Genomic DNA, 22,963 nt, shown 5'->3' on the forward strand with positions numbered 1-22,963 from the left:
AGATCAGGTCAAAGGCCCATCTAGTCCAACATCTTGTTCTTACACTGACCAGGCAGATGCCTCTCACAGGAACCTGCGAGCAGGATTTGAACGCAACACTCCTGTGGTTTCCAGCAACTGGTATACAGAAGCATTTCTCCCTCTGACTGTGGAGACAGAGGACAGCCAGCATGGCTAGTAGCAATCGATAGCCCTCTCCTCCCTGAATCACTGCCTCCTGAGGTTTAACTGTGCACTTTGCACATTAGTATTTAACTTCTGGCCTCGCTGTGCTGCATGCACAGAAACTGGCCCAGGCTGTGAAGTGAACCAGGAACTGAGGTGGCTGCAGCAGCGTCCTTTGGGCCTCCTCCTCCTGGCATCGTGTGATTCTTGAGCCCTGTGACAGGAGCTAGGAAGTGAAAGTGCCTCATGGGCCTGGTGGTGGAAGGGAAGCTGGAGCAGGAGGATCAGTCTCTCTCTTCCGACGACCCACCCCATGGGAGGGTCACCTCAGGTGCACCGTCGGTCTGTGTGAGCGCTAGGATAAGCACAGGCCTTGGCTGGAGATCTGTGGGAAGGTGCCAGATCCGCCGAGAGGCGCTGAGGTCACTGTATCCCAGCACGCTTTGGAAAGCGCAGGGCAAACGCAGAAAACCTCACGTTGAAGGGCAGGAAGTCGAAGTGGGGAGCCCAGGGCAGCCTGCGAGCAGGCCGAGGCCCCCTGCTCTGTTCCTGCTTGCTCCAAAATTCCTTCTGTGCGGCGCTCGGTCTCCAAGGGCACCCCAGTGTTTGTTTACTGCCGGAGTTTGTGTGTGACCCTGTCGCCATAGCGCTGGAGCTTTGGTTTCTCCCGGCAAGCACAGGTCCGTGGTGCAAAAGGCAGGTGGGCAGGAGGAGGGGGGCGGAGGCAATTTATTCAACCACGGAGGAGACTAGCAAATAAGGGGGCCGCGGCTGCCTCCTCATCACACCTGCTCCTTAGAGGGCCCTTGGGGCATTACAGAAGGACATAAGAAGAGCCTGCAGGATCAGGCCAGTTGCCCACCTAGCCCAGCTCCCTATTCTCACCGTGGCCAGGCAGGTGTCCCAGTGGGAAACCTGCAGGCTGGATGCAAGCACAAGAGCAGCGCTGCAAATGCAGGAGACATTCTGTCGAGAACATCTGGTGAGCGTTGCTGCTTCACAGGGGGGGGGGCTGTGTGTGGAGGAAGCCCCAGGAGGATTCCTTTGCAGCAGCAGCAGCCTCACAGAGATCAGTCTCGCTCTCCTTTGGAAGGTGAGCAAATGCAAACATTTTAGGAAGGGAGAATTCTTGGTAGTTCCCCAGCACTTAGAAGCAGCGTGATCGCTTCTTGGAGCATTTGGCTTGCCCCCGGCCGCCCAGAGATTTGAGGAGAGCATGGACTTGAATCCACGTTTCCTGTGTTCAAACCTGCACCCCTAGAGTGCACACCAGGTGGGTGCAAGGCTGTCGAAAGGGCTTATTCACGCAGGGCAGAGATAAACTATGGTACTTGCTTCCACAAGAGGCAGTGAGGACCACCAACCCAGATGGATTTAAAAGAGGAGTAGGCAATTCATAGAGATGTCTTCTGGCAGCAATGGCTATGATCTGTCTCCACAGTCAGAGACTGCAATGCTCCTGAATACCAGTTGCTGGAAACCACAGGAGAGGGGTCTTGTGTTCGATTCCTGCTTGTAGTTCTCCCTTTGGGGCATCTGATTTTCCACTGTGAGAACAGGATGCTGGGCTGGATGAGCCATTGGCCTGATCCAGCAGCAGGCTCTCCTTATGAGAGGTTATTACAGTCTATCGGCGGTAGTTGTGCAAGAGCTTGATTCACTGCTAATAAAAGCATTTGACAGGTCTAGAAAGCAAAACTCCATCTTCTGAGGCACCGTGATGGAAAAGGGGGGAAACCACCAAAGAGGAATTCAAACAAATAGCCAGCACGTGTAGACACAAAGTCAGAAAAGCTAAAGCACAGAATGAACTCAGGCTTGCTAGAGAGGTTAAAATCAACAAAAAAAGGCTTTTATGGGTACGTTCGTAGCAAAAGGAAGAACAAAGAAACAGTGGGGTCACTCAGAGGAGAAGATGGTGAAATGCAAACAGGGGACACAGAAAGGGCTGAACTCCTCAATGCCTTCTTTGCCTCAGTCTTCTCCAATAAAGAAAACAATGTCCGACCTGAAGAATTTGGAGCAAATGATTCAGCAGAGGAAACACAGCCCAGAATAACTAAGGAGATAGTACAAGAATACTTGGCTAGTTTAGATGTATTCAAGTCTCCAGGGCCAGATGAACTGCATCCAAGAGTATTAAAAGAACTGGCAGATGTGATCTCAGAACCACTGGCAGTCATCTTTGAGAATTCCTGGAGAACAGGCAAAGTCCCGGCAGACTGGAGGAGGGCAAATGTTGTCCCTATTTTCAAAAAGGGGGAAAGAGAGGACCCAAATAATTACCGCCCAGTCAGTCTGACATCAATACCAGGGAAGATTCTGGAGCAGATCATTAAGCAAACAGTCTGTGAGCACCTAGAAAGGAATGCTGTGATCACCAATAGTCAGCATGGATTTCTGAAAAATAAGTCATGTCAGACTAACCTGATCTCGTTTTTTGACAGAATTGCAAGCCTGGTAGATGAAGGGAACGCAGTGGATGTAGCCTACCTTGATTTCAGCAAGGCATTTGACAAGGTGCCCCATGATATTCTTGTAAAGAAGCTGGTAAAATGCGGTCTTGACTATGCTACCACTCAGTGGATTTGTAACTGGCTGACTGACCGAACCCAAAGGGTGCTCATCAATGGTTCCTCTTCATCCTGGAGAAGAGTGACTAGTGGGGTGCCACAGGGTTCTGTCTTGGGCCCGGTCTTATTCAACATCTTTATCAATGACTTAGATGATGGACTCAAGGGCATTCTGATCAAATTTGCAGATGACACCAAACTGGGAGGGGTGGCTAACACCCCAGAGGACAGGATCACACTTCAAAACGACCTTGACAGATTAGAGAACTGGGCCAAAACAAACAAGATGAATTTTAACAGGGAGAATTGTAAAGTATTGCACTTGGGCAAAAAATAAAATAAAAAATGAGAGGCACAAATACAAGATGGGTGACACCTGGCTTGAGAGCAGTACATGTGAAAAGGATCTAGGAGTCTTGGTTGACCACAAACTTGACATGAGCCAACAGTGTGACGCGGCAGCTAAAAAAGCCAATGCAATTCTGTTTTTTTTTTTAATAAATTTTTATTGATTTTCCAACATATAATATAACACAATACAACTAACAACTAACAACACATAAACAAACAAACATATAAACACGTATAATTTCTTAACCTCTTTTTCTTAAACCTTGTTTCAACGACTTCCCCATACCTCCCTTTTCCGCATCCCTTTTTAAAACTTTTCCAGCAACTCCTAATTTCAATGCTTATAATTCAGTTTCTAATCTTTTTCCTCTTACCCAAGCCAATGCAATTCTGGGCTGCATCAATAGGAGTATAGCATCTAGATCAAGGGAAGTAATAGTGCCACTGTATTCTGCTCTGGTCAGACTTCACCTGGAGTACTGTGTCCAGTTCTGGGCACCACAGTTCAAGAAGGACACTGACAAACTGGAACGTGTCCAGAGGAGGGCAACCAAAATGGTCAAAGGCCTGGAAACGATGCCTTATGAGGAACGGCTAAGGGAGCTGGGCATGTTTAGCCTGGAGAAGAGGAGGTTAAGGGGTGATATGATAGCCATGTTCAAGTATATAAAAGGATGTCACATAGAGGAGGGAGAAAGGTTGTTTTCTGCTGCTCCAGAGAAGCGGACACGGAGCAATGGATCCAAACTACAAGAAAGAAGATTCCACCTAAACATTAGGAAGAACTTCCTGACAGTAAGAGCTGTTCGACAGTGGAATTTGCTGCCAAGGAGTGCGGTGGAGTCTCCTTCTTTGGAGGTCTTTAAGCAGAGGCTTGACAACCATATGTCAGGAGTGCTCTGATGGTGTTTCCTGCTTGGCAGGGGGTTGGACTCGATGGCCCTTGTGGTCTCTTCCAGCTCTATGATTCTATGATTCTATGATTCTAAGGACTGACCCCCTTTCTGGTTACTTTGCCTGTAGCATAAGATGCTGATGACGTCTCTCTCAGTGCAAAACACTTGCAAAATCTTGGCATTGTGAAGCACGGAGCTGGACACATCCTCCTGGCACCGCGCACAGGAATGTCAGAGCTGAAAGTCTGGTGCGCCCAGCTTTTCCCAGGGTCACCGTCCTGCAATTTTGACGATGTCTCTATGAGAACGCGAAGGGGCAGCTATCAGCCCCCTGCATCTCCTAAACACCTCCCGAATTCAATTTGAAGCAGGGTGGCTTTTTCAGACTTCTCAGTAGAAGTGGAGGGTGTGTGTGTGTGTTTCTCCCAGACCTGTTCTTGTGCGGCTGCATTTCTCAAGGAGGACATTTCCATTATGCCTTTGCGAAATTGGATCCAGTCCCCAGGGACTGTATTGCAATACCTTCTGAGGAAAGTGCAGAAGAAGAGGAGGAATTGTTTCTTCCGTGAATGCTCCTTGCTCTCCCCTGGACTGAAAGCTTCCTTATGGATACCCAGGGAGACTCATTAGAGTAGGGGTCAGCAACCTTTTTCAGCCGTGGGCCGGTCCACCCTCCCTCAGACCATGTGGTGGGCCGGACTATATTTTGGAGGAAAAAAATGAACGAATTCCTATGCCCCACAAATAACCCAGAGATGCATTTTAAATAAAAGCACACATTCTACTCATGTAAAAACATGCTGATTCCCGGACCGTCCATGGGCCAGATTGAGAAGGCGATTGGGCCAGATCCAGCCTCTGGGCCTTAGGTTGCCTACCCCTGCATTAGAGGGTTTGAGGGATGCTCAAGTCAAGGCAGAAGCAAGCCAAGGCTTCTCACTTGCTCCACCACAGGCTCACTTTCAATATCTGTGATGCCATTTTTCTCCTGCTGCAGAACTACTTCAGTTCTCGGCACCCCAGTTGAAGAAGGATATTGACAAGCTGAAGGATTTGTGTAGAGCAGGGCGACCGAGATGATCCAGGGTGTGACAACCAAGCCTTAGGAGGAATGGTTAGAGTAGCTGGGTATGTTTCGCTTGGAGACTGAGAGGAGATAAGATAGCCATCTTCAAATATCTAAAGCCCTGCCCCATGGAAGTTGTAGCAAGCTTGTTTTCTCCCGCTCTGGAGAAATAGACCCATGGCTTCAAGTTACATGAAAGGGGATTCCGACTAAACGCAAAAAAAGAACTTTCTGACAGCGAGAGCTGTTCAACCATGGAGTGAACTCCTTCCAAAGATGGGGAACTCTCCTTCCTTGGAGACTTTAAAGCAGAGTTTGGGTAACCATCTATCAGGGATTCTTTAGCTGAGATTCCTGCCTCGTAGGGGGTTGGACTAGATGACCCTCGGGGTCCCTTCCAGCCCGACAGTTCTATGATTCTATGCACTAGTTCTCATTTTTAGGCAGGCCATGGTGTCTGGATTCTTGCGCTCCTGCCAGCAAGCAACATCCATCCCCACAATTAGCGGTGCCAGAATAAATACATAGTAGGTGCCAGAGACACCACCAAGATGCAAAGCAGACATCACCACCATGGCCGGAAAGAAGCATTCAGTGCAAAGCAGTTAAAGATTTTTTGGTGCAATCAAGAGGGCTCTGGGAAGGCCAGGAGGCTCCAGGGACCTCATCCGTGAGAAAATTGACCCAATACAAATAGAAGTGCTCCATTTCCCTTCAAGGACTGAGCCCTACGCCTTCTTGTTTTCGCTGGACTCAGAGGGAACTCTCTTGAGCAATTATTGGGTGATTACAGAGAGTGAAATAAGATGGGGATAGGAGGGAGGGAGGGAGCAGTCCATTTGGGACCCAGGGCGGAGTCTGTGGGGCTCTTCTGTTTTGCCACCCAGTCATCTGCCCGGTCCAGATCATAGTGTGGCACAAGAAGAAATGGGGCATCGTGCCAGAGATCTGATGGCTCAGACAAGCCTCCCAAGCCAATTACTCCAGGAAACAACACCAGAGGGTCAGAACCAGCAACCCAGAAGAGCCTTGAAGTTCTTCTGCGCTGAGTTCTCAGTGACCCAGCCCTGCCCACAGCCATCCAAATAAGGACTGGCCTCCCTAAGAGCATGTTGGTTGAAAGGTCCCTCGGATCTCACATAAAAACACCATTCTGAGAGTAAACAAACAGCACTGGTCAGCAAGCCAGCCAAGAGCGTTTCCATTCAGCATGTGAGCAGACAGCAGGCCGCTTCCTTCCGTAACCAGCCTCAAAGTATAAATCTCTTACGGACTGTTACAGCACATAAACCCATTCTTGTTTTTCTGCTGTTACACCCCACACGGTACCCATACAATCTCCATGGTCCCCATCACCGAAGCAGCTGCCAGCCACTAGAAAGGAAGGCTCCTTTGCCACCAGCAGGAATTTCGCTTGAAATGCAAAGAGCAGTTTGGGGGGAAGTGGTCTTTGTCAGGACTGTGGCAGGGAAAGAGTTAAACTCCCCTTCCCCACCCAGCAGGGTCCTGTGGCTGCATAGGCTTCCCATCAACTGCTATTTGCCTCACAAAAAAGTTTGCAAATGGTAAAAGGAGGGATGGCAGAGATTTACAGCAAGAGGAAGCAATGAGTTTTCCAGGTGCTCTTCAAATTCAGCTTGCTTGGAGTACATGAGCCTGGCTTTCTGTAACGGAGTGGACAGATTCAGGACAGATGAAAGGAAGGACTTTTTAACGCAGCTCATAACTGCCACTCGCTGGAGGCCGTGGTGGCCACCAACCTAGATGGCTTTAAAAGAGGATTAGGCAAATGAATGAATGACTCTTGATGGCTACTAACTATGGAGGCAGCTGCAAACCACAGGAAGGGAGAGCGTTGCTCTTGTGCTTGAATCCTGCTTGTGGGTTTCCCAGAACAGGCATCTGGTTGGCCACTGTGAGAGGAGGATGCTGGACTAGATGAACCATAGGCCTGATCCAGTAGGCTCTTCTTAGGTTCTTACGAGTCTCTCTTGAGGCCTCTCCAAGTCTCAGAAGCTCCCTTCCGAGGTGCAGGCTATCATAGCGAAAGCTGGCCATTCTTAGGGATGCTTTGTGACGTGTTTGCTGCCGAGTGAAGTCAACACAAGGGCTTGAGGACTGCAGCTCCAGTTGTCCCATCCAACCCAGAGAATGTGGGAGGCTTCCTCATACACGATAAGGAAACAAAACCCCAGGGTCATTTTTCTAAGGATGGATCTTTCCTTGTTTGCAGTGCCTTCTTGAAACTTTGGCTCCCTGCCACTCTAATCCCCAAATCCAGCCATGGTTTGATTGCTCTGAGCTCTTTGAAGAGTCCTTGTGTTCTCAGGGTGATCTCCTCTTTCTCTCGAGCAGAGGAGTTACATAACTGCCTCCTAGGAATCTTACCATTTTAGGTGAAGTGAGGAGTGCTTTCCAATTACCCATTTCTGCGATAGGAATTTCCAATTTACTCTGCTGGCTGCCTGGAGGCCAGAGGAGACCCCAGGACTTGACCCTTCAGCCCTGTCTCACACCAGGCTCCACCCCATGTGATAAAGGCCCACCATGCTAGACTTGGTGTGACTGACAGTAGCCATTATCAGGTGGCCATGCAACCAGGGTCCGTTTGCACAGGGTGTAGCTTAATCAGGAAAGGTTGTGCAGACCCTGGATCAGGGCTTCTAATCAGTGGTGGGCTGGACGAGGGCCAAATTCTGAATCCTGGCAGGTTGGTGAGCAGTTTCTGAGTGGATTATTGGCCAGTTTCCTGCCTTGGATGGGGTCTCACTCCCCTGAAGGAGCATGTTTGTAGCTTGGATGCATCTCTATTGCTAGAGGCTAAGGAGTGCTGGGAAGACAGTTTCTGGACTAGGATGGCTTGGCCACTGTGGTTCCTGCATTGGTAACCTTGATGATTGCAATGGTCTCCGTGTGGGGCTGCCCTTGAGGGAGAATGCAGCTGCTCAACTGCTCACTGAGGCAGGACAGAAGCATAGAATTGTAGAGTTGGAAGGGATCCGGAGAGTCATCGATTCCAACCCTCTGCAAAGCAGGAATGTTCAGCTGTCCCATACGGGGATAGAACCTGCAACCTTGGCGTTATCAGCACCAAGCTCTATCCAGGACTATTGCCGTCCTATTGCTCCACTGTTCACAGAACTGCACTGGCCACCAGATAGCTACTAGACTATAAGTTAAAGATGCCGGTACTGGTGTACAAAGGCCTATGTAGCTTGGAGCTGGGGTACCTGGAAGATTGGCCGGCCCCTTCTATACCCAGCTGATCACTGTAGTCTTCAGGACAGGGCAATCCCGCACACACCATCTTCTCAGGAGATCTGTCCCATAGGAAGTCTGAATTGGGCCTTCAGTGCCCTTTGGAAGTCCCTTCTGCTAGATATCAGGCAGGCACCTTCTCCAATGAAGACTAGTGGAGTTACTTTATCCCGCTTTCTTTCTGCACTAGATTTGAAACTCTTTCGACTTGCAGTAGTTTTAGATGCGTTTTAATTTGTGCTGTGGAATCGCTTCAAGACGCCTCGTAGGAAGTGATTCATAAATAAAGTAAATAATGCATTGGTGACGGAGCTCATGCTTCAGGCAGGGATGTGTATATTTAGTGCTTTTGCAGGAATGCTCTGTAAGCACATGATCTAAGAATAGCTGGGGAAGAATATGACTTTCTGAGGCTCGGCTGCTGCTGGGCCAGTGGGGAGTCCAAGAAGGCAGGGTGATCTGTTGGGCTGGAGCTTTGGGAGGGCCAGGCTTGGGGCAGAGTTGATGGCCAGCCAGTGTCCCCACTGAGAAGTCCATCCAGAGGGTGAGGGGGGGGGGGACTGAAACAAGGATGTTGGCAGGCCAGTGGGCAGAAGCAAGGCAACATACCATGGCAGGGGCAACCGCTGCAAAGTCAGGAAGAATCCCCAGGAGTAGTATATTGCTGTTGAAGGATGCAAGAAGGAGTGGTCTCCCCAAGAGGAGTCTCAAGAGCCTACAAGTCCCATGATCCCTACCTAGCAGGACCAGTGGTCAGGGATGATGGGAATTGTAGTCCCAAAACATCTGGAGGGCCGAGTTTGAGGAAGCCTGCTCAAGAGAGAGGATGTCTGCATCCCTGTGACTAGTGAATAATAATTGTGCATGCACACTATTTAATTTATCTGCAGCTTTTCTGTACTGCTCAGACACACACACACAAAATCTGAGTGGCTCACAAATAAAACAAAAAATGTGAAATATAAATATATTTATTTAACTGAGTTTCGGGGGGTGGAATTGCAGAGATTGCAAATTGTATTATAAACTAATTCACACACAACACGTAAAGGTAGTTTGAAACGCCACAAATAAACATGAAACAAAACAGGGCCAATGAAACTGTTTGTAATCTAGAACGCCTGGTCCGATCTTTATCTGGCGCCGAAAAGCTTGCTAGTCTGGTGTGAAGTGTGCCTCTCTGGGGAGGACACTTCAGAATCAGGGCACAGGCTAACATCACTGTTTTTCTGAAACTAAGGGTGACGCTGTCCTCTACTAGACCGACTTGTGCTGGCGAAGACCCAGGGCCCACTTTTAAGCCAAATCCCCGTCCACCAGTTGATGTCCAGTGTGCTAGTGTACAGGATTCTGCCTTAGGCAAGGAATTATGTGTGGTTCCGAAGTTTGTATGGAAAGTTGGCTACTATGGGCTTTTCCTGTCCCTTGGAGTTTTCCTTGTCTGACCTAAGCACAGCCAGAGGTGTTATATCAAATCCAAAAGAGCAAAGGGAGGGAAGGAGAGGAGAGGAGGTGGGCTTGTTTCCTTGTCTAAATAGGCCATTGTGTGACTTCTCTTTCCCCAGTGACCCGTCATAACCACTTGAAGGACTTCATGCTGGTGGTGTCCATTGTGATCGGGGTGGGCGGGTGCTGGTTTGCTTACATCCAGAACCGCTACTCGAAAGAGCACATGAAGAAGATGATGAAGGACCTCGAAGGTCTCCACAGAGCTGAGCAGAGTCTGCACGATCTCCAGGAAAGGTGAGTCTTGGAGGCTGCTGCAGGGTGCCATGGGTGGTGCCACCCGCTGCCCTGGCTCTCTCCCTTCTTCGCTAGTACCTGGCATGCTGATGACTTTTGCTCAGATCTTCTCAAATACTTTGGTGTGAGACCTGCTTGCGCTTCTGATTTGGCACTTACGAACCACAAAACACTGGGTGAAGCCCCCTTGCAAAGCAAGCATGATGGGCCTGTCCTGACCTCGCTCCTGCCCACCATGTGCCAGTATCACCCAGCAAGGATCAAGGGTGGGCATCTAGTGCTTTGTGTGGACCAGAAGACTGCTGGCTTGAAACACCCAGAAGTTCATGCAGGTTAGCTGTTACCTGTCAGATCTTGAAACCTCCCAAGGATGGAGACAGGAGAACTTCAGTGGAGAGTCCAGGTTTCTAGGCAGCTTATTCCAACTGGTCTTACAGCGAGGGGGTTTCTTCTAGCACTTAAGTTAAACCAGGGGTTCCCAAATATTTTGGGGGCTCTGCTCCCCTGGTTCTATGAACTCATCCCCAGCGCTCCTTACCCTGTGAAAACCATCATTCAAAAGGAAGATAATAACACAGTAAAACAGTGAATTGCACAATTATTCAAAATCCAGCTTAAACTATTTAATTAATTCAACAAAACTAAGGAACTTGATCCAGTGATACCAGCTTCTCAAAATCTGATAGTTATTTATGCCTCCATCACACACCCCTGCCACCCCCTTTACCTCTTAGCACCTTCCAAGGGAATTCCTCCCGACCCCCAGGGATGGTTCAGCTCATTTCAGAACCACTTATTTAACCCTTACTTCCCTGTATTCTGTATTCTTGGTCTGCCTTTGGTGGATGGATGGGCTAAACAATGGAGATAATCTCTGTGACCCGAATAATCCCTGCAGATTAACCGAGCAAGCTAACGTCTATTTTCTTATAATTGTGAGCAGTTATTGGCATGCGGCATCCACACGGCTCTGTTAGTCTGTCCTATTAGCAGCAAGCGAAGAGCAGTGAAGCTTTTTAGCTTGCGACCCATTACTGCAGTTGGTGAGTCCTGGGATAGAGGGTGATTTGCCCCAAATATGCAAAATTTGAACCCAGAACCCGCCGCAAGTAGGCCCCATGCTGGTCCTGAGGCACCTTCCTTCCTCTTGCTCCCTGCCAGCACAAACTGGGGTTCCTGTTTCATTTCAAGGGACACCAGAGAGAGGCTCCTAAAAGGGGCGTGAAATCAGCCTCTTCCTTCCTCCCTCCTCACATCCTCCAGTTATCTGGCCTGATTCCGGGCAACTGAGAAGAGGCTGAGTCACTTAAATAATGGAAGCCACCCAGGACCCACTGTGGCTTGGAAGCGCCCCCCCCCCCGCCAACTCTGCCTTTGCAGGAGGAGCTGCTTCTGCTGCGGCAAGGCTCGGCTCATCACAGTCTGTTGTTTTGTCTCTGCAGCTCTGTGCATGCATGCAGTTCCCTGAGAACCTCCCTGTCCCCACCACGCTTTTAAAAAATGCCTGAACATGTGCAGGCAAGCAGTGCTCAGGGTGTGGAGCCTTTTGTCTGCCTCCCTCTCGTGTGTTCCTTGGCCTTGAGCACTTCGTGTTCCCCCTCTGGCCATCGCTCCCTCCCAGCCACCAACCAGGCGGCAAAAGCTCAGTTACAGGATTCAGAACCCAGCCAGCTCATTTAGCATGTTTTGGCAACACAAAGCAATTACATCGCTCCACCTAGTTGCTCTCCGACACAGGCCTGCTGATAAGCAGTTCGGGGGAGGCAAGGGCCTCCTGGGTCTGGACCCTGGAAGAGTTGCTTCCTGGACAGAAAATAATCTTGCAGTCGCCCCCAGAAGGAGTGGAGGGGCCTGTCCTGGGCTAAGGGGCCATGAAGACAGTTCTGTGCAAGGCCGGGGCTTCTGAGGTCCTTTCAGACAATTTTTTAATCCATAAACAGGGTTATACACCCCCCGTTCCCAGTGAAGCACTCCCACATCTGAAGGTTTTAGTGAACTGAAGTAACGGGAAATTAGACAGAAAAGTTTTCCTCCCTCTCTAACAAATGCGGACATGCAGTGAACCTGAACACTGGAAGATTCTGAGCAGGTAAAAAGAAGGACTTTTTCATGCAGCACATGGTTAAATTGTGGAACTCCCTGCCACAGGAGGCAGTAATGGCCACGAACCTAGATGACTTTAAGAGAGGGTGGGACAAATTTGTGGAGAGGGATAGCAGCAGCTATTAGCAACGATAGAGGCTGAGGTCTGTTTCCATGTAAGAGGCGGCAATGCTTCTGAATACCAGCAATCGTTGGCAAATGCAGGAGGGGGGGCCTCTTGTGCTCAGGTCTTGTTCGTGTGGGAATGTTGTAGATACCAGGAGAGGATATATTGATTTAATGGTATCTTTCCTCACTCAGCAGCAGGGCAACATTCCCTAATATATAGCAGGAAGCTAGTTGGTAGATTTGTTTCAATCTCTTTACTTAAGTAATCCAGTCTGGCTTGTCTAGATTGGGTTCGTTCCTGGTAAATCTCCTTTGTTCCATTTTAAAAAGAATAAAGACACAACAGTCTTCTCTTAAAATGATGATGTTTACTCACATTCAGTTCACAGTTGGTTCCCGGAAGGCAGGCTTTAGCTTAGAGTTACAGAAGAGGGTTTGAGCTCATCCCATATGGGGATGAGCCCATGTGCTGCTGGCTGAGGGCCAGCAGATAGCAAAATACATCGTTATCAAGAGGAAAAAGAGGGAGGTGGCTCCATGACCAGCCCCTTTTATGGGGTCTCCCAGGGTCATGCCCACCTACCTGGTCACACGCAGGGGGAGGAAACTCCAGACCAGGTGTGACAGGAAGTCCTCCTGGCTGCGGAGGAACACCCCCCTGTGTGTCCACTCTGGGCAAACAGGAAGTGCTGTACTTGACTGCTGATGTTACATCCCACAGATTTCCCTTTGGGGCATCTGGTTGGCTGCTGTGAGAAGAAGATGCTGGACTAGACGGGCCATTGGCCTGATCCAGCAGGCTCTTCTTAGGTTCTTATGTAACGATCTGTATGGACGTGACAATCAGCTGCAGGTGGAGTGCAGAGAGCATCTTGCAGGTGTTGTGCTCCTCCTGCCAGACAGGTGTGGGGTTGCCCCGACTTGGCCCTGTGAACTGGCCTGAGGGCCTCCTTTGCTGGCTCACCAGGGCAGGTGAAGCACCAGCAGTTGGGTGCAGCCTGCTGTGCTCCTGACACGAGGAGAAGAGAAACACGAGGTGGCTTCCCTGGAGCCTGAAAGGCAGCCAGTTCTGAGGAACAAACTGCTTTGCAGTGTCTCCGGTGTCATTTGCCGCTTTGGCAGACGTCACTCTCCAGCGTGACAGACACACAGAACTTTTCAGCCGGGAACTGGCGGAATGATCTCTGCCTCTTGTAATAAATGCCCAGTATTTATTTATTTGATTCTTATGCTGCTTTCAAGACCATAGGTCCTTTCAGAAAGTTTCACAAGTTAAAATTACATTAGAACATAAAAATTACCCTGCTTTAAAATCACACGTAAATTGGTTTTAGATTTTCAGTGAATTCTGACAGAGCGGCATGAAAATAGGACACAAACTTCACCACAGCCACTTTCTCAAATCCCAGTGAACTACCTTTAATAAAAGCAAGTGCAATGTGAGAGTAAACATAGCCCTGACTTCCCAAACCAAAGGTGGATTGAAAAGAAATGTCTTTGGGTCTCCCCTAAAGAAAGCAACAGAGAGCCAAACCACTTTGATTGGGGAGGGGGAGGGAGGGTCCCATAGATGAGGCTCCACCACCAAAAGCGCATCAGAATTAGGTGTACCTTCGGGGAGGATCTTTGGGAGAGCATCCTGGAGCACCGGCCTTGCTGGCCCCAACACACGTGCTTAAGGACAGGGGCGTGATGTGTGCAAGATCCCATGTGCAAATATATTAGCCAGTTCTCTTGGCTGGGTCTCCTAGTTGGCCCAAGACATACAGTGGGGGGGGGGAGTATTTGATCCCCTGCTAAATTTGTCCGTTTGCCCTCTGACGAAGAAATGACGAGTCCATAATTTTAATTTTAATTTTAATGGAAGGTTTATTGTAGCTGTGAGAGACAAGAATAACAACAGGAAAACCCCGAGGAACCCAGAAGACAAAAGTCAGAGACTGATGTGCATTATAATGAGTGAAATAAGTATTTGATCCCTTTGCAAAAGATGACTTAGTACTTGGTGGCAAAACCTTTGTTGGCAATTACAGAGGTCAGACGTTTCTGGTAGGTGGCCACAAGATTTGTACACATCTCAGGAGGCATTTTGTCCCACTCCTTTTTGCAGATCCTCTCCAAGTCAGTCAGATTTCGAGGCTGATGTGTAGCTACTCGAACCTTCCTGTTGTTATTCTGTTTCTCACAGCTACAATAAACCTACCATTAAAATTATGGACTGGTCATTTCTTCGTCGGAGGGCAAACGGGCAAATTTAGCAGGGGATCAAATACTTTTCCCCCTCACTGTAAGAACATCAGGCTGTTCTCACAGTGGCCAACCAGATGCCCATCATGGGAAACCTGTAAGCAGGATCTGAGCACCAGAGGAACTCTCTGCTACTGAGGTTTCCTGGCATTCAGAAGCATTGCTGCCTCTGAATGTGGAGGTGCAGAGCAGAGCCATTGTGGCTAGTAGCCATCAATAGCCCTCTTCTCCACCATGAATTTGTCCAATCCTCTTTTGAAGCCATCTGGGTCAGCGGCCATCACTATGTCCGGTGGGAGCGAACTCCGCAGTTCAGCTCTCCGCTGCTGTGCGAAGAAAGACTTTTCTTTTGTCTGGTTTCCCTTCAGCTCACAGGCTCCTTTCTGCCGGGAGACAGAAATTCCTTGTTAAGCCGCAGCTCCAAACAGGCCCCTGGAACGCCATGGAGCGCCAGGACCCTGCCGAGAGCACGGGGTTATCTCTGAAACTGGGAACGCCACAAATATTCCTTGTTAATTGGGGAGGGAAACGTTTTTTTTCTCCGAGGCAGAAATGTGAACCGAAAACAAGTTTTGCCTTGCAGAGGAGCCAGCGGAGAGGGTGGCTGAGACGGCTTGTGTGTGGCGGTGGCTTTGAAATTGCCCTGCCTGTGTTCTAGCCGTCCCCAAATTGGGTGGTAGCACCCCTGGGGGGGGAATTACCTAGGGAGGTGGTATGTGGGAGAGCTGGAGGTATAAATATCAGGCTTTGAAAAGCTGCTATCCCCAGCTAAAGTTCATCAAGCAAATAGTTTTCGTTGGATTTTGAATAGTAAAGGTAAAGGGACCCCTGACCATTAGGTCCAGTCGTGGCCGACTCTGGAGTTGTGGCGCTCATCTTGCTTTACTGGCCGAGGGAGCCGGCGTACAGCTTCTGGGTCATGTGGCCAGCATGACTAAGCCGCTTCTGGCGAACCAGAGCAGTGCACGGAAACGCCGTTTACCTTCCTGCCGGAGCGGTACCTATTTATCTACTTGCACTTTGACATGCTTTCGAACTGCTAGGTTAGCAGGAGCAGGGACTGAGCAACGGGAGCTCATCCCGTCACGGGGATTCGAACTGCTGACCTTCTGATCGGCAAGTCCTAGGCTCTGTGGTTTAACCCACAGCGTCACCTGCGTCCCTGGATTTTGAATAAATGTGCAATTAATCATTACTGTTTTGACCTTTATTGACTTATCGCCTTCCTTAGTGGGTTGTGCAAACTGCTGTTCTGAATGTTGCTTTTCGTAGGGTAGAGTAGGGGGCACTGGGAGGTAACCAAAAGAGCAGTCGCCCGAAAAAGTTTGGGAACCACTGCTGTGTTCTTAGGAGCTGCCTTGTGTTTTTGGTGGGCTTCGCAAGTTGCGAGGCTGCTTCAGTGACATAGCGGTGGTCTGTTCTGCTCTTCCCAGGCAATGTGTTTATTTGAGAAACTCGCCTGCCAGAGCGCACATTTTTCGCATTCCCCGCAGCGTCCCATGCTGCCGTTGCATAGCGAGGCCTGTGCCGGATGCTTCTGGAAAGGCCTGAAGGCAGCTGCTGCAACGACATCCCTCGCCCTCGCCCCGGCACCTCATCAAAGTGACCCCCAAGGGGTCATCTAGCCCAACCCACTGCAATGCTCAAGGACGCCCGACAGACGGCCATCCAGCCTCTGCTTAAAAACCTCCAAGGAGAGTCCACTACCTTCTGACAGAGTCTGCTCCACTGTTGAACAGCTCTTGCCCTAAGAAAGTTCTTCCTCGTGTTTCTTTGGAATCTCCTTTCTTGCCATTTGAATCCCTTGGTTTGTTCCCTTCCCTGTGGAGCAGCAGAAAACAAGCCTGCTCCATCTTCCTGTGGCAGCCCTGCAGAGATTTGAAGACTGCCTTTGCCTTTGGAGAAAGGAGCAATGTGGCAGAGCAGTGCTCAGGAGCCAAGGCTTGGCCTTGGGAGGGCATTCCACTGCTCTCCCTCCTCGGAGTCTGTCGATCTCAGCCCTCCTGGGGACGGGCTTCCTCCTCAGAATTCTTGCTTTGTGTTGCGTTGCGCTCCAGGGAGGCTCCTGACACTTCCTTCCATGCCAGCATCCACCCAACCTTGCTGAGTTTGATGCTCTTAGAAATAACAATAATAATAATAATATTCCAACAGAATATTAATATTATTCCAACAGAATATTAAAATACAATAGTCCATTAAGCATTAAAAGCTTCCCTAAACAGGGCTGCCTTCAGATGTCTTCTAAAAGTCTGGCAGTTGTTGTTCTCTTTGACATCTGATGGGAGGGCGTTCCACAGGGAGGGCGCCACCACCAAGAAAGCCCTCTGCCTGGTTCCCTGTAACTTGGCTTCTCGCAGTGAGGGGACCGCCAGAAGGCCCTCGGAGCTGGACCTGCTTTTCTTTCTCTTATCAGTGTGAACTGGAGGAAACCTGCATTCTCCGGCATCTCCTTCCCACTCAGCTTGGGGCATTCCATCTGCCGCTGAATTTCAGAGCCCCTTACTGACTGGCTTTGCAGTTTCGTCTTACGAACATAAGACAAACATCAGTCCATTGGTCCATCAAGTCCAGCATCTTGTTCTCACGGTGGCCGAGTGGATGCCTCTTTTGGGGAACCTGCAAGCAGGATTCGAACGCCAGGTCCCTCTCCCCTTCTGTGGTTTCCAGCAACTGGGATTCAGAAGCATTGGTGCTTCTGACTGTGGAGGCAGAACAGAGCCCTCGTGGCTAGTAGCCTTCGATAGCCCTTTCCTCCTCCATGAATTTGTCTAATCCTCTTTTAAAGCCTTCCAAGTTGGTGGCCATTGCTGCCTCTGGTGGCAGCGAGTTCCATTGAAGGGGGAAGGAGTGGGTTTCTGTGCAGTCAGTCTGAAACGGGACCCAAAATCCTCATTTTTCCTGTGTCATTTCACTTTCTTTCTCCCTCCCGGGAGCAACGCAGACCCCACCAATCGGTATAGTCTAATAAGGCTACACCATAGTTTAACTATGTTCTGCATGAAGAACTTTCTTTTATCCTTCCCGAACCTTTCATCGCCCACTTTGGAGCATTCCATCTGTCAGTGAGCAGCGGAAAACAAGCTTCCTTCAGGTATTGGAAGGTGGCAATCATCTTAGCTCTCAGTCTTCGCTTCTCCTCTCTAAACATCCCCAACTCCCACAACCATTCCTCATAAGGCTTCGTTTCCAAACCTTTGATCATTTTGTTTGCCCTCCTCTGCACGCCTTCCAGCTTGTCAGTATCCTCCTTAAAGTGGGGTGCCCAGAACTGAACACAGCACTCCAGGTAGTGAGTGCTGACCAATGCACGTTTGGGGGCTGAAACCCCCGAAAATTCAGTGCTCTCTGCTTTTTCCGTTGGCTTTGTCACCGGGTGCTGAATCTCCCAGGAGAATAGGTTTTCCCCTGTTGCCTTTTATGCTTGCTTGTCTTCCTCCTCCTTTGATTCTCTCTCTTTTTTTAGTCTTTTTATTATTAATAATTTTTTTATTAAGAATTTCAACATAACAATTCACCAAAAACACATCATCCTCATCCCCCCCCCATTTTTCCCTCCCCAAACAGAACCCCCCCCCAGACTTCCCTCAGCTCCTCTCTCTGGTTTCTCAGTACATATTAATCTCTGCATATTATAAAGATCCTTAACCTATCTCTCTATATATTACCAATAATAAATTTGTATATGTTTATTCTAAACCTGCCAAGGAGTCCAATTCAGTTTGTTGTTTCTTTAAGTACGTTGTAAAAGGTTCCCATGCTTCTTTAAAGTCGCAGTTGTCCTTATCACGCAGTTTGTGTGTCAATTTCGCCAATTCCACATAGTCCATCAGTTTTTCATGCCACAGTTCTTTGGTCGGGATTTTTCCGTTCTTCCATCCTTGTGCTATTAAGACTCTTGCTGCCGTTGTCGCGTACATGAAAATGTTCTTCAATTTCCTTGGCCTCCTCCATTGATTCTCAAAACAAATTGCTGAACCAAAGTCGACTGAACATACCCTAAAAGTAAAACATAGCCCGAAAAGGAAACACATTGGCAGGCTGACATAAATGCAATGTACAGAGGAGGCAACCAGTAGTGTCCCGGAACAGCCCCTCAGCAGGTGACAAGGAGGCTCTCTCTCTCTCTCTTTCTCAGGACGTCCTGGCCCTGCAGGCCCATTGTTTTCTGCTAAGCAAACACCCGGCAGGCAAGCGCAATACCTGCCTTTGCGTTTCAGGGCAGGGCCTGGGGAGACTCCACACCCTCAACAGATGCAACCTGCCACATTATCACAGCAGAAGTGCCAGCCCAGGAGGAGAGGATTTATTCCTCCTCTCTCTTCCCGTGGCAGGGAGTTCCATAGTTTAACTCTGCTCTGCATGAAGGACTCTCTTTTGCCGGTCCTGAATCTTGCAGCGTAGGAAGTGTGTGTACATATACACATGCAAATTAATGTATCATAGTTTGTGTCTCTTGATATCTGAATGTGGACATACTTGGAGCAGAATCCTGCACCTCGTGGCAGCCTAGGAGGGAAGCAACTTTCGTCTCTCCAACAGGAGCATGTTTTCATAACAGTTAGACCAGGTATCCCTAACCTGTGGCCCTCCAGATGTTTTGGCCTACAACTCCCATGATCCCTAGCTATCAGGACCAGTGGTCAGGGATGGTGGGAATTGTAGTTCAAAACATCTGGAGGGCCGAAGGTTGGGGATGCCTGAGTTGGACTGATTGTTGTCTCCTGGAATTTGAAAAGCTGACTGCACTTGGTTCATTGGTTCCTGGTGAGGAATTACAGCGAATTACGCTCGTGTCAATTGCTCTTGTTCTATATGGCTGCATAGATAAAGGCAGACTGAAGATTTTCACTTTTAAGGTTTGAACACATATCTGCAGGCAGTGGAATGCGTAGAAGCCTGCAGATTTCAGCGTTGAGGGAACAGGCATTGGTGAACTTCGTAGAATTGGGGGCAGAGGAAGTTTTTAAGATCTTGGGATGTAAAGTCCTGAGGGCTGTGGCTTACTTTTGCAATATCCCATGGGGTAATCGTGGGCCGTCCTTAGATCTGAATCTTAGAAAAACGTTATCTTTCCGAGGCAATGCACATGCTTTTGTTGGAGGAAGGCTGGGAGGGGGAGCAGTTTGTGGTCTGGGTCCTAAGAGCCAGGACAAAGATTTCCGCTGCCTCCTTCCATCCTCCTGGGATGCTGTGCAGTGACGTAAACTCGTTTCACACATACCCCAGGATGGCTCAAAGCCCACAACTCTCCTTGGAACAGGCTGATGCAATTGTCTCCATTTCCTCTCTTGGCAAAGGTCCTTGTTTTGGACAGTGCAAGGGCTCCATTAAAGCATCAGATCAGATTGAAGTCCAGCTTCTCAGTGGATGGCAAAGCCCAATTCGTGGAAACGGGAACCAGACGCTGAATAGGTGTTGTGGGTGCCCTGCAAAAAGCAGTTCTGGGTGGGTGCCCTCTCTCAGCCTCGCTTTTCCACTTGCCATACAGACGCAGTTGTCTCGTTTGCAGCATCACTGCAGGGTGGGGTGAGAGACTGAGGTACGCATGTCCTGCATTTTGCAGCCTCGGAAACAAACGGCAACAGCTCTGTGTGCCTGGGAGAGGTTCCTTTCCCTTCTCGTCAGCCCCAGGGTGTGTCCAGGTACTAGCTGAGAACCCCCTGTCTAAACCTATGTCTGCCAGGCATCGGTTCCACTCTGGGTGGGGTCAGAGGGAGGTGTGCTGGGCGGCTCCCCTGGAGTCAGGAAGTCCCCTGCCTTGGAAAACGCACCACCATCAGTCGTGGCTGAGGGCCAAGGTTTGGTGAAGAACGTAAGAAGAGCCTGCTAGATGAGGCCCATCTAGTCTGGCATCCTGTTCTCACAGTGGGAAACCAGCAAGCAGGATTCAAGCACAAAAGCAACTCTCCTGTGGTTTCCAGCAGAGGGGTTGATGGTTGGTTGGCAGAGGGGTGCTGCAGGTGGGATTTTAATCAACTTTAAAGCTTGCATTTCTTTCCTTCCTGCCTTCCTTTTCTTTCTTTTTTTAAATATAATTTTTTATTAGAATCATAGAGTTGGAAGAGACCACAAGGGCCATCGAGTCCAACCCCCTGCCAAGCAGGAAACACCATCAGAGCACTCCTGACATATGGTTGTCAAGCCTCTGCTTAAAGACCTCCAAAGAAGGAGACTCCACCACACTCCTTGGCAGCAAATTCCACTGTCGAACAGCTCTTATTAGTTTTTTAACGTATCATTTTCAACAGCAATTAAACATACTTTTACTTCTTATTCAATTTTTTTTTTACTTCCATCAGTCCTGTCTGAAAATTTTCCAATCTAATCTCTTAGTATGCATTTCATATTTTCCCTATTACATTTCAAACTCATAACTAATATCGCTATCATTTTCTACTTTGTAACACTTTGTATATTTCTCCTTACAAAACTTCTTGTAGCCCTACTAGCTTAATTTGTTGGTTACAATTGCTCTTCAGATAGTTCATATACTTCCAATCTTCTGTAAACCTCTGGTCCTGCAGGTTTCAAATCCTTCCTGTCATTTTGTCCAATTCTGCATAGTCCATTAATTTCGTCTGTCATTCTTCTTTCATCAGAATTTCTTCTTGCTTCCACTTCTGGGCTAACAATACTTTTGCCGCTGTTGTTACATATAAAAACAGTTTAACATCTTGCCTATTAATGTCCTGGCCTATAAAAGGTAAAGAGACCCCTGACCATTAGGTCCAGTCGTGGCCGACTCTGGGGTTGCGGTGCTCATCTCGCTTTATTGGCCAAGGGAGCCAGCGTACAGCTTCTGGGTCATGTGGCCAGCATGACTAAGCCGCTTCTGGCGAACCAGAGCAGCGCACAGAAACACCGTTTACTTTCCCGCCGAAGCGGTACCTATTTATCTACTTGCACTTTGACATGCTTTCGAACTGCTAGGTGGGCAGGATCAGGGACCGAGCAACAGGAGCTCACTCCATTGGGGGATTCAAACCACCGACCTTCTGATCGGCAACCCCAAGAGGCTCAGTGGTTTAATCCACAGTGCCACAAATGCTTCTGGTTTTTTTTAAGAATGTATATTTCAACCCTGCCTTCCTTTTCTTAATCTTCTTGGAGCTTTGGGAGGCTAGACACCAAAGCAAAATGAATAGGGGCTGTAGAATTCCTGCGTTGTAAGTGAAACCATGCCTATATCATCACCACCTCGCTCCTGTTTCAGAATGACCTGGCCCTTAGTCTTGCTCTCCACTCTCAGCTTCCCTATGCCTTCTCCCCTCAACACCCCTCTCTGTGCTCTTTCTATCCAGCTCCCCTCTGAGCATCTCCAAGGCATTTCTCTGAGCCTCAGGACCTACTTCCTTGCGCTCCATTCTTGCCAGCCCACCTGCACTCCTCCTGGGGGAGGTGACTGCATCTCTCCAGACTTCCAGCCCTAGCGCGCTGTGGGCAGCCAGTCTCATGGCCCATTTCTGCTCTGTCTCTCTGTTCAGGCTCCAGAAGGCCCAGGAGGAGCACCGCACGGTGGAGGTGGAGAAGGTCTCCTTGGAGAAGCGGCTGCAGGACGAGATCAGCATCGCCAAGCAGGAGGCCCACCGGCTCCGGGAGCTGCGGGAGGGGACAGAGAACGAGCTCAGCCGACAGAAGTATGCGGAGCAGGAGCTGGAGCAGGTACGCCCTGGCCGGGAGCAGCCCCCATGCCGGGTAGGTGGACAGCTCCTCCTGGGGGGCTTGAACTTTCTTTGGGCTCTGGAGGTTTCTGCCTGACCTGCTGCCCTTTGGAACTGAGCCCCCCAAAGCCAGCCTTTAAAAAAAGGTGGCAGCCATATGCCAGATTCTCTCCTCCCATCAGTCCCAATTTTAAAATGACGCACATGATTCCTGTCTCCATATAATTGGGCTAAAAAAACCAGAAGGCCTCGTCCAACCTCAAGGCAGTCGTATCTTTGGCCTGTTTCCCATGACCGCTTGACCTCGGGCAGCAAGACTGGCACAGACAACCTCTCTAGCCCAATCTCTGCGGCTCAGGAGGGTTAGAAGTGGCATAGAGGTTTTGAGGTCCAAGTTGGGTTCAGCCTGGCGGGAGGAGAGCTTGTGGGGTTTGGGTCAACATCAGGCCTCCTGTTATCCTCCCCGTTCATGGGTTCATTGGAGAAGGTGCAGAAAAGAGAAGCCAAAATGACCCAGGGGATAGAGCGACTTCCTAAGGTTGCAGCGTTTGGGGATTCTTAGTTTAGAGGTGACATGATCAAAGTTTGTAAAATGATGCATAGCAGGGAGAAAGTAGATGCAGAAGAGTTTCCCTTCTCAACACTGGAACTCGTGGACATCTGATGAAGCTGAGCGCTGGAAGATTCAGGACGGATCAGAGAAAGTCCTTTGCAGAGTATGTAGTTCAGCTGTGGAACTCCCTCCCACAGCAGACAGTGAGGACCACCAACTTGGATTGTTTTATAAAA

At 49.2% G+C, this 22,963-nt stretch overlaps 1 protein-coding gene across 20 annotated transcripts in view; it reads left to right on the plus strand.

The window, feature by feature from the left end:
* The window catches only part of STIM1 (stromal interaction molecule 1), a 101,094-nt gene that overhangs the window by 67,262 nt on the left and 10,869 nt on the right, over window positions 1-22,963 (plus strand). For 14 of the 20 annotated variants that reach the window (XM_083609702.1, XM_083609707.1, XM_083609706.1 and 11 more), the window contains 2 exons: window positions 9,875-10,052; window positions 21,998-22,175. In XM_083609702.1, coding sequence (XP_083465828.1) covers window positions 9,875-10,052; window positions 21,998-22,175 — 356 coding nt within the window. Of the gene's footprint in view, window positions 1-9,874; window positions 10,053-21,997; window positions 22,209-22,963 lie in introns of all 20 variants that reach the window. The other 6 variants (XM_083609709.1, XM_083609704.1, XM_083609718.1 and 3 more) reach the window with 1 other exon arrangement.

This window comes from Podarcis filfolensis (assembly GCF_964270895.1).
Source record: "Podarcis filfolensis genome assembly, chromosome: 4".
NCBI classification, from domain to species: Eukaryota; Metazoa; Chordata; class Lepidosauria; order Squamata; family Lacertidae; genus Podarcis; species Podarcis filfolensis.